Genomic DNA, 14,537 nt, shown 5'->3' with positions numbered 1-14,537 from the left:
AGGAGGAAGTAGAAGGAAGGAGTAGAACACTTCTTGTCCTAAGTAGAAAACTTATTGTCCAATTATTAGAAGTTGTTCCTAGATAGAGAGTTCCAGAGATCTATGTTTGATCCCTTTGGCTGAATACTAGTCTCTGTGTTTATGAGAAGAAAACTAACAGTCTGGGGAAAGAAACACAGAAAAGCAGTAGGTTGCACAATTCCTGGAACTGATATAGCATATTTTGTTTCTATAAGTCAGAGTGCAAAAAAATATATGGGATGTATGGTAGAGGTCTCAGAAAGGTTTCACCTTAGTAGTAAGTGCTAAATTAAGCCCTACACTAAAGACTGCTCTTCTGCCTTAACAGAGCTTAAAAATGAGATTCCAAAGGATCAGACTGATACCAAGGAATTTATGCCAAAATAAAGACCAATATAATTTAAAGGAACACAGAAAAATCCAGAAAGCATTGTTGAAAATATACAATGCCTGGCTGACAGTCTTTTAAGCAGGAAAGGGGGGGGCCAGGAAAATATGACACAGGAGAACAACCTATTCATAAATGCAGATGCCAGATTGAAAAGATGATGAAATACCAAAGACATGAAGACACTTACGATAAATACATTCTTATTTGTTCTAGAAAGTGGGTGAAAACATGAGCGAAATACAGAGAAGTGGAAGATTAAAAAACCCAAGCTGAAAATTCTGGAGTTGGAAAAATACATTATCTGAAGTGAAAAATATATGAGAGGATTAACAACAGCATTTTGGCCTTGCTTAGAGAAGATCAGTGAACTTGAAGTGAAACTAATCAAAATGAGGTACAGAGCATAAAAAGACTAATCAAGAAATGAAGAAAATCCAGTGAGCTATGGGAAAATATCAAGCAATGTAGCATATATTTGGAATTCCAGAAAGACAGAGGAGAAAACAAAAACTAATAATAATGAATAATATCATAAATTCTAAACATTGCTAAAAACTATACACCAGAGTTTTTCAATCTTGAAACATTGCTATTTTGGGTCAGAAAATTCAATGCTGTAGAGGGCTATTCTTTGCAAAATATGACATTTAGCAGCAACCCTGGTTCTGATTCACTAAATGCCAATAGTGCTGCCTAGTTGTAACAACAAAAACTTCCCTAGATATTGCCAAATGTTTAGGGTGGGGAGGTGGCAGCAATGCTAGAGGGTTGGCAGGGGAGGACTAAAAGTTTCTCCTTGTTGAGAATCCCTGCTAAAATCCCATGGATCCAAGAAGCTTCACTGAACCCCAAGCATAGGGAGAGGGAGCATGGGAGGAGTAGATGAATTCTAGATAGGGCAGAGGTGTTGGAGGGGAAGGGAGGGGGCAGGGGATTATTAATGATGGTGAAACATGATGATCATTATTATCCAAAGTACAGGTATGAAGACACAAATTGGTGTGAATATACTATGTATACAACCAGAGATATGAAAAATTGTGCTCTATATGTATAATAAGAATTGTAATGCATTCCACTGTCATATATAAATAAAAAATTTTAAAAAGAAAGAAACATAATGAAACCATATACCAACACCACATCATCATCATTACATGGGGGAAAACCTGTGAAATAGAGAAAAGCTTGAAAGCAACCAGACCAAAAAAAAAAAAAAAAAACATGAGACAGGAACAAAAGTAGAACTACACCAGATTTCTTTACAGAGGTCTGAGGTCAACAGGTTGACATCATAAGGAAAAGACTATCAGTCTGTTATCTTCTACCCAGTCACAATAGCTTTCAAAAATGAAAGTGAAATTTGTTTAATGTGATAATGGGCCTATATGGAAAACTCAGAGGTGGCATTGTACTCCGTGTTGAAAGATTCAAACCTTTCTACCTAAGATTAGCAATAAGACATGAGTGCTTGGTTTCACCATTGAACCCAATATTTTACTGTAAATTCGAGCTAAGAAAATAATTAAATAGCATCCAAATTGGAAAGGCAAAAGTAAAAACTATCTGTTCGCAGATGACATGATCCTATATATAGAAAATTCAGATAATTCACAAACTACTAGAGTTGATGACTAATTTAGCAAATTTGCAAGATATTAGAACAACATACACAAATTATTGTGTTTTTATATACCAGCAGTGGACTCTCCAGTAATGGAAATGAAGATAAATATTTCCATTTATAGTGGCACAAAAGAATAAAATACTCAAGAATAATTTTAACCAAGGAGGTGAAAGATTGTATAGTGAAAACTATATTGATAACAAAAACCTAAATAAGTGGAAATACATATTGTGTTCATGAATTGAAAGATTTAATTTTGTCAAGATGTTAGTTAAGCCCAAATCTGTGTGGATTCAGTGCTATCAAAATCTACCCATCTTTTTTTTTTTCCAGAAATAGAAAAGCTAATCTTCATATGGAATTACAAAGGGTGTCAAATAGTCAAAACAGTATTGAAAAAAAAAATTGGAAGCTTCGAAGCCACAGTTAAGTAGTGTGGAACTGGCAGGGGGGTAAACATATAGACCAATGGAATAGAATTGAGAGTTTAGAAATATACTCTCAAGTTTATGGTCAGTAAGGGTGGTACCAGAACCATTCATTGGGGAAAGAATAATCTCTTTAACAATGTAGGGACAATTGGATATCCACTTGCAAAAGAATGAAAATGCATTCCTGTCATATAACATACACATAAAATTAGCTCAAAATGGATCCTCAGCTTAATTAATAAAATTACAATTATAAAAGTCTTTGAAGAAATCATATGAGTAGATCTTAATAACCTTGGATTTGATCCTGGCTGCTTAGATATGACGGCATAAACTCAAGCAACAAAAGAAAGAATTAACAAATAAGATTACATATATATTAAAAACTTTTGTTAAGAAGACTCTGTCAAGAAAGTGAAAAGAAATGGGAAGAATATTTGCAGATTGTATATTCAACAAGGATCTAATATCCAGAACATGTAAGTAATTCTTAAAACTCCCCAAAGGCAAGCCAACTAATGACTGGGTAGAGGATGTAAATAGATATTTCTCCAAAAAGAATGGCCCATAATCATATGAAATATTAGTCATTTGAGAGGTGTCTTAAAACCAGAGTGTGATACCATTTCATACCCACTAGGATGACCATAATTTTATAAAAACAACAATAAGTGTTGGTGGGGATGTGAAGAAACCATCTTATATTATTGAAGGGGATGTAAAATGTTCAGTGACTGTGGAAAAGTTTGGTGGTTCCTCAAAAAGTTAGTACCATCTGATCCAGCAGTACTACTCCTAAGATATATACTCAAAAGAATTGAAAACAGGTGCTCTAGGGCTGGGGATGTGGCTCAAGCAGTAGCGCGCTCACCTGGCATGTGTGCGGCCCAGGTTCAACCTCAGCACCACATACAAACAAAGATGTTGTGTCCGCCGAAAACTAAAAAATAAATATTAAAAAATTCTCTCTCTCTCTCTCTCTCTCTCTCTCTCTCTCTCTCTCTCTCACACACACACACACACACTCTCTCTCTCTCTCTCTCTCTCTCTCTCTCTCTTTAAAAAAAAAAAAGCCACAACCTCATTTAAAAAAAAAAAGAAAGAAAACAGGTGCTCTAATACTTGTACAAGATGTTCATGGCAGCACTATTGTAAACAATCCAAATGTTCAGCAACTGAAGAGTGAACAAATAGAATGTGGTAGTAGTATATACGTAGCATAGAATATTGCTCTACCATAAAAAGGAATGAAGAACATGCCATAATATAAATGAACCTTAAAAACATGCTAAGCAAGAGAAGCCAGAGGTAAAAGATCACATTATACATGATTCCATTTATATGAAATATCCAGAATGGATAAATCCATAGAGACAGAAGATAGATTGATGATTCAGTGTTTGGGGGATGGGGTGGGGGAAAACTGCTTATGGGTTCAGAGTTTATTTGGGATGATGAATATCCCACTTAGACAGGGGTGGTGGTTGCACAACATTGTCAATATGATAATGCTACTCATTTATACACTTTCAGGTAGTTGATTTTATGTTATATGAATCTCATGTTAATACAAAAAAAGTGAGGGCAAAATACTTCAGGCAAATCAAAACAGAGATAATGAAGAATAAAATACTCAAGAATAATTGTAACCAAGGAGGTGAAAGATTGTAGAATGAGAACTATATTGAAAACAAAAACCTAAATAAGTGGAAATACAGATTGTTTTCATGAATTAGAAGATTTAACTTTGTCAAGATGTTAGTTACATTGGTGAAAACCTGTGAAATAGAGAAAGCTTGATTTGCAGCACAATAAATGTTAAAAGAACTTTCCTCAGGTGAAAGGAAAATAACTTCAGAATGAAAATTTGGACCTGAGTAAAGGAATAAAAAGTAATAGAAGTTCTGAATAGATGGGTAACTATAAAATCTCTTTTAAAAAAAGATAATGGAGCTTACTGTTCATCCCTGACATGTAAAGAACTAGTAAATCACCATTCTTGTCCTGGATAACAACCTGACCAAACCAGAAATCCAGGGCTGTTCTTGGTTCCATCAGAGATTTGAGTTACCCAGTCCCTGGTCCACTGTGGTAGTAAAGAAGGCCAGGGATGCTAATCATGAGAACATGGATTAAACTTCTGTGTGCTGATTTTAGAAAATGTTTCCATATTAGTTTGCTCTTTTTTTTCTTTTTCTTTTTTTAAAATATATCTGAACCTCTTTTCCTCTTTCTTCTACCTTCTCTACTTTTTTCTTTTTACTTAAAAATATTTTCTTTATGATTGAATTTGAAATTTTACCATAGTTTAGTTTAGTTCTTGTTTGTAAACTTTAATTTTACAAATCTAGATATGATTTTCCTGATCATGTTCATGTCTAGTATTTGTATTTCATTTTCATGCTTTCACATAAACATCCATGTTTTCAACATTGAACGTCATCCCATAGTCACCTAGGGGATTGCTTTTAGGTGGCTCCAAAAAGTGAAACTGAATGACCCTAAATAACCAGTGGGTACCTATTCTGTTGCTAACCGGAGGATCCTGTTGCTTTTCTGGTACCACCTCAAAATTATTCTTACAACTTGAAGAAATGGTTGAGAATAGAAGTTCTGGTATTTCCTTAAGCAAATTAATGTTTTACAACTGGCTTAAATATACTTTGCTTTAATCTGTATACCTTTTTTTCATTTTTTCCCCTCCCACAGATACCAGAGAAGAAAGGAAAAGAGGCAAATAGTGGTTTTGGCGGGCCAGTTGTTAGTTCTCTGTATCATGAAGAAACCATCAGGTAACTTCTCTTGTGACCTTTGATAATACGAATCTACGTATGTGTGGGTATATGTCTGTGTGTATGTGTGTGTTCAAGTTTTTTTTTTTTTAATCTTGAAATCTTTAATTTGTAGAGTACTTTTTTCTTAACATGAAACTGATTTGGTATTATCTCCAGTAGGATAATAAATGGCCGGAAAGAATTCTGTAGTGTATAATTTTTAAAATCAATAAGTTTCTGAACTAGTGCCAAAGTGTCTGAACAGTGAAAATATTATCACTTATCACTTATCATCAGGATCTGAGTCAGTGCCTTTCCCACCTGGTTGGTAAAGCAGGGTTTTGTGTCTCAGACAATCTAAAACTATGAATTTTTGTTGTTAATTTTCCTCAAAATACTATTTCTTATAAAGATTCTAATTCTAATAATTTACTATAATTCTAATTAGACTAATAATTCTAGGTAAAACTCATTTAATTCCCTCCAAAAGTTATCTTGGAGTGTAAAATAATGCAGCCACAATGGAAAACAGGATGTAGTTTCCTCAAAACATAAAAAATAGAATTACTGTATAATCCAGCAAATCCTCTTCTGGATCTATGTCCAAAGGAATTGAAAATAGAATCTCAAAGACTTCTTTGTACCCCCATATACATAGCAGCACTATTTACTATTTTCAAGAAGTGAAAACAACCAGAGTGTCCAATGGCAAATAGATAAACAAAATTTAGTATATACATACAGTGGAGTATCATCCAGCCTTAAAAAGGAAGGAAATTTTGACAGATGCTACAATAGGAACCTTTAGACATTGCACTAAGTGAAATAAGACAGTCACAAAAAAGACTAATACTGTATACTTACTGAGTTACCTATAGTAGTAAAATTTGTAGAAATAGAAAGTAGAAGAGTGGTTTCCAGGAGCTGGAGGGAGTGGGAAATGGGAAGTTATTTAATGGGTCAATTTCAGTTTTTCAAGATGGAGAAGTTCTAGAGATTGCTCAACAATATGAATATATTTCATACTATAGAACTGGACAATTAGTAATGGCTAAAATGGTAAACTTTGCTATATGTTGTTTTTACAACAATTAAAAATTTTTAAATATTATGTTATTAACAAAGCTTTAATTATGTATAGAATTTCATGGATAAATTTTTTTCAGCACTGTATGTAAATCAGAAAGGATTCTACTGCTACTTTAAGGAGTCATGAGACACTTTCTTCTAAGATTGTTACTTTTCAAATTAAACAACTACCAAAAAAAAAAAAGACTTCTTGCTTTGTTACTCTTTTCAAGTTATCAACTGTTCCTTTTCTTATTCATTAACATGTAATAAATGTTTCAAGTAGAAAACTGTCTTCACCTAAATTTATTGAAGGGAAATATCTATCTTTATAGAATGAAGGGGTAATTGTACCAAAAATGTATGCTTCTTGCTTACAGAAAGGAGCTTATCTAACATGAAGAAGCAGCACTATGAACTGCCAAGTAGCATTGTAAGGGGGAGAAGTTACTGGTACCTCTTAAAATCAGAAGCTTGAAATGCTTATGGTTTCCAATTGTTGACCAGGCAGTCAGTTAATGCGAGGGGACCTGTCTTGAATCTACTTGCATAGCAAGCACCCCCTTTTTATTTAGATTAAATGCTTTTTCAGGATAAGATGGGGGGAGGCTGGTGGAGATTTGATGGGGGAATAAAGACATCCTTTAGGATTGCTACTGACCTGGAATGCATTTGCTAATTCCAGTCCCTATGATGGACCCTGAGAACACCGAGGAGTCCATTAAAGATTGAAGGAACATTTTCAGAGTTTAACCCTTCCCTCAATCTTTTTATACCCAGAAAGTGTTTGGGGCTTATTAATTTGCAGATTCTGTCTTTAGAGTCTTATAAAAAATGGCATCTTAGAATCTTAACCTACTAATCAAAGTTTGTTAAATGTTCAAATCAAGCTATGTAAGAGTAGTTTTTCTAGATGTAACAGGAGGTAGTCATTTCTTCTCTATTTTGCTATACTCTTTTGCTTATACATTTGTATAATATTTATCACATTATGCCACACTGAGTTACAGTTTTTTAAAAATAATTAATTCTGACAATTAACTTAGTTTTTGAGAGCAAGGATCATGCCTTTTTCATCTCTGTGTTTCTACTACCTGAAGAAATTCCCAAAACTTAATAAATGCCCTTAGCTTCAGAGGTATGCCCAGACAAAGGCTTTCCTCAAGGAGTTGACCGATGAGTAGCCTAGGGGACATGTCATAAAACAGAGTGCTGCTGGCTTGTTTTCCTGTGGTATGCCTGTCTCAGCTCCTTTCCTACGTAATCCAAAAAATTTAAATAACTAGGAAAGGAAAGGCTGTTTTCCTTCCGTAGTTGTATAAATAAATGAGAGTTTCTTGACTTTGTTTAAAAAAAAACACTAAGCTTAACTTCCTAACAATATAAATCACTTGTGTTTAATAATAATGATCTTTATTTATGTATATGTGTATGCTAATTTTCTTAAGGGCTTCCAGATTCCAGTGTTTCCAAAATGATCTCTCAGTTTCTTTTGAAATGTCTAGTGACATGACTGATCACAGTAGCCCTACAGAATGTGAAGTGTATCAGAACTGAGAGTAGAAATCTGGGTGAGTGTAATCCTGAGGTAAACTGTTTTGAAAGGGTTAATCTTACCCTCATTCCTCACCCACTTCTTAAAGAAATGACTGTTAGTTTACTTCAATATTTAGATTCAGTATTTAGAATCTTGATCATGAAAAATAATGAAGACTACTATAGTTTATTTTTATAGATTTTTTTTTTTTTTTTTGTGTGTGTGTGTGTGTGTGTGATGTGGTGTGTGGGATTGAACCCAGGGCCTTGTGGATGCGAGGCAAGCCCTCTACCAACTGAGCTATATCCATAGCCCTAACGTAGAGATTTTAATTCAGCTCAACACACATTTACTGTGAATCTACAGTGAGACAAAATATTGTGGATATTGTGCTTCTCAGCTTCTTCACTTTAAATTATTATGCCCTAGTAGTTTGGGCATTTTCATGTAAGTCTCTTTAATAAAGATTAATTAATCTAGTGAAATATGAACTTTTGCTACAGGCAAACTGGTTAGAGTTGACTTTGCTTCATTATGTCATCTAGATATTAGTCTTCTTATGTTATCTTCTAAATCCCTATGTTCTGGGACATACTAAGATATAAAACAGTAGGAAACATGCATGTGAGAAAACCATTGAAAGCCTTTTAACTATTGCAAACAGTAATGTTATTATTATTAAAGTAGATCAGAAATCACAATTAGTCATATTATTATTAGTTGAATTCATTTTATTAGTATAATGAAATCCAGTTATAACAAAGTAGATCATAATAAAAATTCTTCTATGTTGAGATGTTGGATTATCCTAGTGAAAGACCATATGTAGTTCTTATGGTTTCTAAAGCAGTCACAGAGTGCAGTTACAACACTGAAGACAGGCTGCTTCCTTAAGTTTATGTGATCAGATTTTGCTTATACTTGGGTGGAATATGGTATCAGGTGTTTTATTTTTCTAAAAGGAAGTTGTGCTTTAATTGATATTAATTGCAAATTCTTGGCAGAATTATGTTCAGCTGAAGTGAAAGCCTACACAATAGGTTTTAAAGTTTTAGAAACATCAAATGGTAAATTTGGATGGAAAAAAAAAAGCTTTTCCTATAGAATCATTGTTTTTTAAAAGGATGTAAAACAATGCATTTTGAAGATCTATTTTGGATAATTTAATACACTAACTCCAAGTTGTTTTCACATTTGAAAAGGTCAGGGAAAGTAGTATCTAATAAATCCATTTGTTTGGGTTTAGGTTCCATTGTTCTGGCAGCTCTCCTGGTTAATATACAGTATAGATGACGAGTTAAGGGTCCAATTGAGTTTTGAGGTTTTTTTTATGTAATTCATTATATTTATTCTGAGATGATTCATAAACATATTAACTCATTAAATGTCTGTTGATACTTTCTCTACGTTGTGCACAGCTTTTAGACTAAATGTCATAACCAGTTGAGTTTTAATATAAACTGGGGCCAATTCTGAGCTTGCTTCTTGATTTGTTTTGGTTCTGATCCTTGTTTCCACTCTTTCAGGATAAGATGTCACAGGTACAGAACTCAGTATTAATATCCCAGAGTCCTGACGCTGATTTCTCATTCTGAAGCTAGCTAATTATTCTGTAATATAATAGAAGAGTACAGTGTGAATCTAATTAAGTACAAAAAATTATGGAGCCAGGTCACCAGCATTTGAATGCTGGTTCTGCCACTCATTAACTGTGACCTTGAGCAATTTTTGGTATCTCTAAAAGAGAATAATAATAGTATTGTCTCAAATTGGTACTTATGTGGATTATATGAATGCATTCTAGAACAGTTTCTTGTACAAAATAAGTTGCTGTGTAACTATAAGTTTTCTTTAGTATTGTTAGTCAGCATAGGAAGTCCTACAGAGGAGACCCCAGGGCTGAACTTAGTAACTGAAATTACAGGTCCATCTGGTTATCCAACTAAATACAAATTGTTTGCTTTTGCAAAAGAAAATAGCTATTAAATCTGTTTTGAACTGTAGAAACTGGTGTAACAAATCTTACACTGAGTGCCGTGGCACATGCCTGTAATCCCAGGTACTCTGGAGGCGGAGGCTGGAAGATTGTTCGTTCAGAGCCAGCCTCAGCAACTAAAGCAGGGCCCTAAGCAATGTGGTGAGACCCTGTCTCTAAAATAAAATACAAAGACAGGCTGGGATGTAGCTCAGTATTAAGCACTTCTGGATTCAATCTCTGGTATCAAAAAACAAACAAACAAAACACATAACTCACATTTACCTTTTCTTTGGGGAAGGGGGGGCGGAGCGGGTGGGCGGTGAGTGGTTGAGGGTACCTGGGATTGAATTTAGGAGTACTCCACCACTAAGCCACATCCCAAGCTCTATTTTGTATTTTATTTAGAAATGGTCTCACTGAGTTGCTTAGCACCTTGCTTTTGCTGAGGCTGGCTTTGAACTCTCTATCCTCCTGTCTCAGTTTACCTAGCTGCTGGGATTACAAGCATGCACCACTGTGCTCAGCGGTTACCTCTTTTTAGATAAGCTGTGGCTCATTTACACTTTGGAGGTGGGCAGGGAAAGCACCATAATAATAAGCATGGGGTTTTGCAAAGAGTCAAATGATTCACCAGTATGTATATATTGACACACTTAAGAATTATCATTTTGGGCAGACAATATAACACAGGCCTATAATCAGAAGGCTGAGGCAGGAGGATCACAAGTTCAAAGCCAGCCTCAGCAACTTAGCAAGGCCCTAAGCAACTTAGTGAGACTCTATCTCAAAATTTAAAAAAAAAAAAAAGGGTCTGGCAATGTGGCTCAGTGGTTAAGCACCTCTGGGTTCAATACCTGGTACCAGAAAAGAAAAAAAGAAAGAAATCATTTTGGGTAAATTACATACTTAGATTTAATCTAGACATTGGTACATATGCTGAGACATTAGGGCAAGAATTAAAAATACAGTAAATGAAGAGCATATAGTACCAACCTGCAATAAGATTTGGTCTTCCCTGTAGTATTTTGTAGTTTGATACATTGTAATCTATCAGAATTTTATTAATTCCACTTACACAGGCAGCCATCTGGACCTTCTCTAAGCAGGACCAGACTAGTATACAACTGAAATGATTGATGGGCTCTGGAATTGATTAGTTGCTCTGTGAGACAAATGAAGTGTTTTGGCAAAAAATACCAGAGGTCACTGCTTGTGGTCAGACACAAAAGCCTGTAGAATTTCAAAGAGATGCTTTCATCATTGCCTTATAAACTTTTAGTTTTTAAATAATAATTGATTTTGGAAAAAATTTTTAAATCTTTCCATTGGTTAATTCATCATGAAGAATGTAATATAAAAAACTAGAATGAAAGTGATTGTTTTATATTTTAATTTTATATTCTTAGTTAAAATATAAGCTAGAATGACAGTAGCATAAAAATTGGTCATTTATACATAAATTGTACTCTAAAATTTTCCTGAAAGAGCTGTGATTAGTTTAAAAGCTGTAACATATATAGTTTTATTGTAACTTAAAAGTTAGATGTTATAATATTCTGCTTAAACAATTTAACTTTGTTAGATAGAAAACTAGTTTTTTCACTTTATTTTTTTATTTACAGTTGTAGGTGGACATAGTACCTTTATATTAATTATGTATTTCTATGTGGTGCTGAGGATCTAACCCAGTGCCTCAGACATGCTAGGCAAGTGCCCTAACCCTGAGCTACAACCCCAGCCCTGAGAAAACTGTTTTTAACAAATGTATTTAAAGAATCTGAAGCTTCGGCAATGTGTGTTAGGGCTGCAAGGCAGCCTAGAAGTAGAGTGCGTTCTGTGAGGCTGTGAGTTCCATCCCCAGTATTGGAAAAAAAAAAGAAAGAAAGAAAGAATATGTGTTTTGGTTTTGAGTGTTTGGATTTTTTTTTTTTTTTAAACAGGTTAAGTTGTTCTGGGACACCACTGTACTGTCCTTAGCACTCAGAGCATCCCTCCATCTGTTTGGTTGGTGGTAATATAATCTTTCCCTATTTCACTGTGTTGCTTATGATCAACATTGTGTTAACACTTTGGTGATAGGTGATAAATTGGATGACATATGTCTTGTTACATTCTGGTTATTCTTTGAGGACTACACAAGTGTGTATAGGCAAGTGGGCAACTCCCCCTCCAGGATCTGACTGCTCAAAATGAACTTGAGTTATGGATTTATTCAGCCTGTAAAACCTCAGCTGGCATAAATAATTGAGAAAGCAAAGGTTTGTCTGTGGTGCATACCTCAGGGACTCATGGCTCCTTTCCTCCTCTCTACCTCCCTTTCTTATGAAAATGATCCCAGTTGCACTTCTAGATAATAACACACCAAGCAATTAAAAGCCATGGGTGGCTGGAGAGAGGAGAAAAGGTTTAGTTAATGAGCTTTTCCTCTTCCAGTGCCCATGAGAGCCTCGGGAATGACAAGGCGATTAAAGCAAAGAGATAATTATAGATTATGTGAAAATGGGTCCCTTGGGACAAGCAGGTCTTGACATAAACAGTAACTGTTGTAAGAGTCTCCTGGCTCTCAGATTCACCCTTTTCTAATGTGCTTCATTGAGCTTCTGTGTGCTCAATGTCATGATGCCAACCAAGCATATAGGCAAATCCACCTGTTTGTAGATCAACAGCCCTTTCTGAACAAGGGGTCATTCATCAACCCAAACCATCATCCACTCCTCTTAGTCCTTTTTTTTCTTCTTTTCCCTTCCCTACATTTTTCTCTCTTGTCTATCCTTCCAGTTTTCCCTTCTCTCTTATGTACTTTATGAATGCAGTACGTGTGAAAAACTAGGCACTTGGACTTGTTCACCAAGTGTGATGTGTGTATGTGTGTGCACATATAAAGGTACATGTAGTTATGAGGCTACTATGTCCCTTGCAATAACAAGAGGTACTGTTACAAATAATATAAAACAGGTCCCTCGCTATCTCATCTTATACTGGTTTTCCTTTTAGCTTTTGTTCACACTTCTCTACTCCCATTGGCTTTTTTTTTTCTTTGAAGATCTAATTAATATTTGATGGATGAATTGATTGACAGTGTTATGTCAAGCTATGAAAATGACTCTAGCTTATAACATATACTAAATTTTTTAAGATAATGACAACTAACATGTTGATTGCTTATTATATTCTAGTAATGATAATATGTTATATGTTATTTCACTTAATCTTCAGAATGACCCTGTTAAATGTAGATTTTTTTTTAATATTCCTGTTATACAGATGAGGAAACAGATTCAGAGAGGTTAGGTTACTTACCCAAGGTCACTTCCCTTAATTGTAATATTGGTTCCTGAGATGTTTAAGGAATCATTGTTAATTTCTAGTTAATGAAATTAGGTTTGATAGTTATTACTGTATTAATATACTGAACATCTTTAATTAAATTTTCAAAATTAAATCTCTTTTCCATTTAGTTTTCTTAAAAATGTGCTTTACAAGCTGGATGTGGTGGTACACATCTGTAATCATAGCTGCATGGGAGGCTGAGACAGGAGGATTCCAAATTTGAGGTCAGCCTGGGCAACTTAGTGAGGCCATGTCTCAAAATAAAATAAAAACAGATGGAGATGTAGCTCAGTAGTAGAGTGCACCTGGGTTCAGTCCCCAGTACTGTTTAACAACAACAACAAAAAAAATGTACTTCACAGGTAAAGTAGAGATTGTTTCATTTATCACTACACTGGCAGTGATGTTTCCTTTGGATTGTTTATCGATTTGAGAGTTACCTTGGTAGTTAAGAATGTAACCCATCTGGGCTGGGGATGTGGCTCAAGCGGTTATGCGCTTGCCTGGCATTCGCGGGGCGCTGGGTTCAATCCTCAGCACCACATAAAATAAAATAAAGATGTTGTGTCCACCGAAAACTGAAAAATAAATATTAGAAAAAATTCTCTCTCTTTCTTTAAAAAAAAAAAAAAAAGAATGTAATCCATCTCTGTAAAGTCCTTTTAGCTCCTTTTAGCAGAGGGTTCCCTTGTCTCTACCTCCTCACCAACACTTGTTTTCATTCATCTTTTTGATAGTAATCCATCTGACAGGCATGAAGTGATATTTCATTGTGAGGAATAGAGATTTTGAGCATTTTTCATGTATCTTTGGCTGTTCATCTCCTTTTTTGAGAAATGTTCAGATCCTTTGCCATTTTTAAATTGGTTTATTTGTTTTCTTGCTCTTGAGTTTTTTGAGTTCTTTATATATTTTAAATATCAACTCCTTATCTATGTATGATTTTCTAAGCATCCTTTTGGAGTAGCCTTCTACTTGCTTTTGGCCTCTACTCTGTAAAATTTTGGGTAAGGACAGTGGCATTCAAAAAATCACTTTGTAGTTCCTAAGAATTTTTAAGATAACATCTAAATTTTTTCATTCAACAGTAAATGATTGCAAACGATGTAATTTCTGGCATTTTATAGATAATGCAATTTTTGAATAAACACATCACTCTAGTGGAATCTAGATAATATAAGGATAATCCATTTTTAAACATGTTATTATTAAGGAAAATAGGGCAAAGAGTACTCAGGATCTCTTTATTATTTCCTCCAATTGAGTGAGTCTTCAATTAACTCAAATAAAAATTGATTCTGATCTTGATTAAAAAGTTGACTTGAGTTCTTCAACAGAAATTTTATATCTCATTTTTTTCATTTCTAGATAATTTTCATT

General features: G+C 34.5%; 1 protein-coding gene across 5 annotated transcripts in view; it reads left to right on the top strand.

Annotated features, from left to right (window-relative positions):
• Acbd6 (acyl-CoA binding domain containing 6) overlaps positions 1 to 14,537 on the top strand; it is a 150,848-nt gene that overhangs the window by 47,054 nt on the left and 89,257 nt on the right. For 3 of the 5 annotated variants that reach the window (XR_001229592.4, XM_005319739.5, XM_078022419.1), the window contains exon 4: positions 5,180 to 5,262. Coding sequence is in view for 2 of the 5 variants with exons in the window: in XM_005319739.5 (XP_005319796.2) it covers positions 5,180 to 5,262 (83 nt within the window). In the remaining 3 variants the exon portion in view is untranslated. Of the gene's footprint in view, positions 1 to 625; positions 807 to 2,372; positions 2,950 to 5,179; positions 5,263 to 14,537 lie in introns of all 5 variants that reach the window. The other 2 variants (XR_013426414.1, XR_002483361.3) reach the window with 2 other exon arrangements.

The sequence above is a fragment of the Ictidomys tridecemlineatus genome, chromosome 10 (assembly GCF_052094955.1).
Source record: "Ictidomys tridecemlineatus isolate mIctTri1 chromosome 10, mIctTri1.hap1, whole genome shotgun sequence".
Taxonomy (NCBI): domain Eukaryota; kingdom Metazoa; phylum Chordata; class Mammalia; order Rodentia; family Sciuridae; genus Ictidomys; species Ictidomys tridecemlineatus.
The sequence above is the reverse complement of the archived record's forward strand: the minus strand, read 5'-3'. Positions and strand labels throughout refer to the sequence as shown.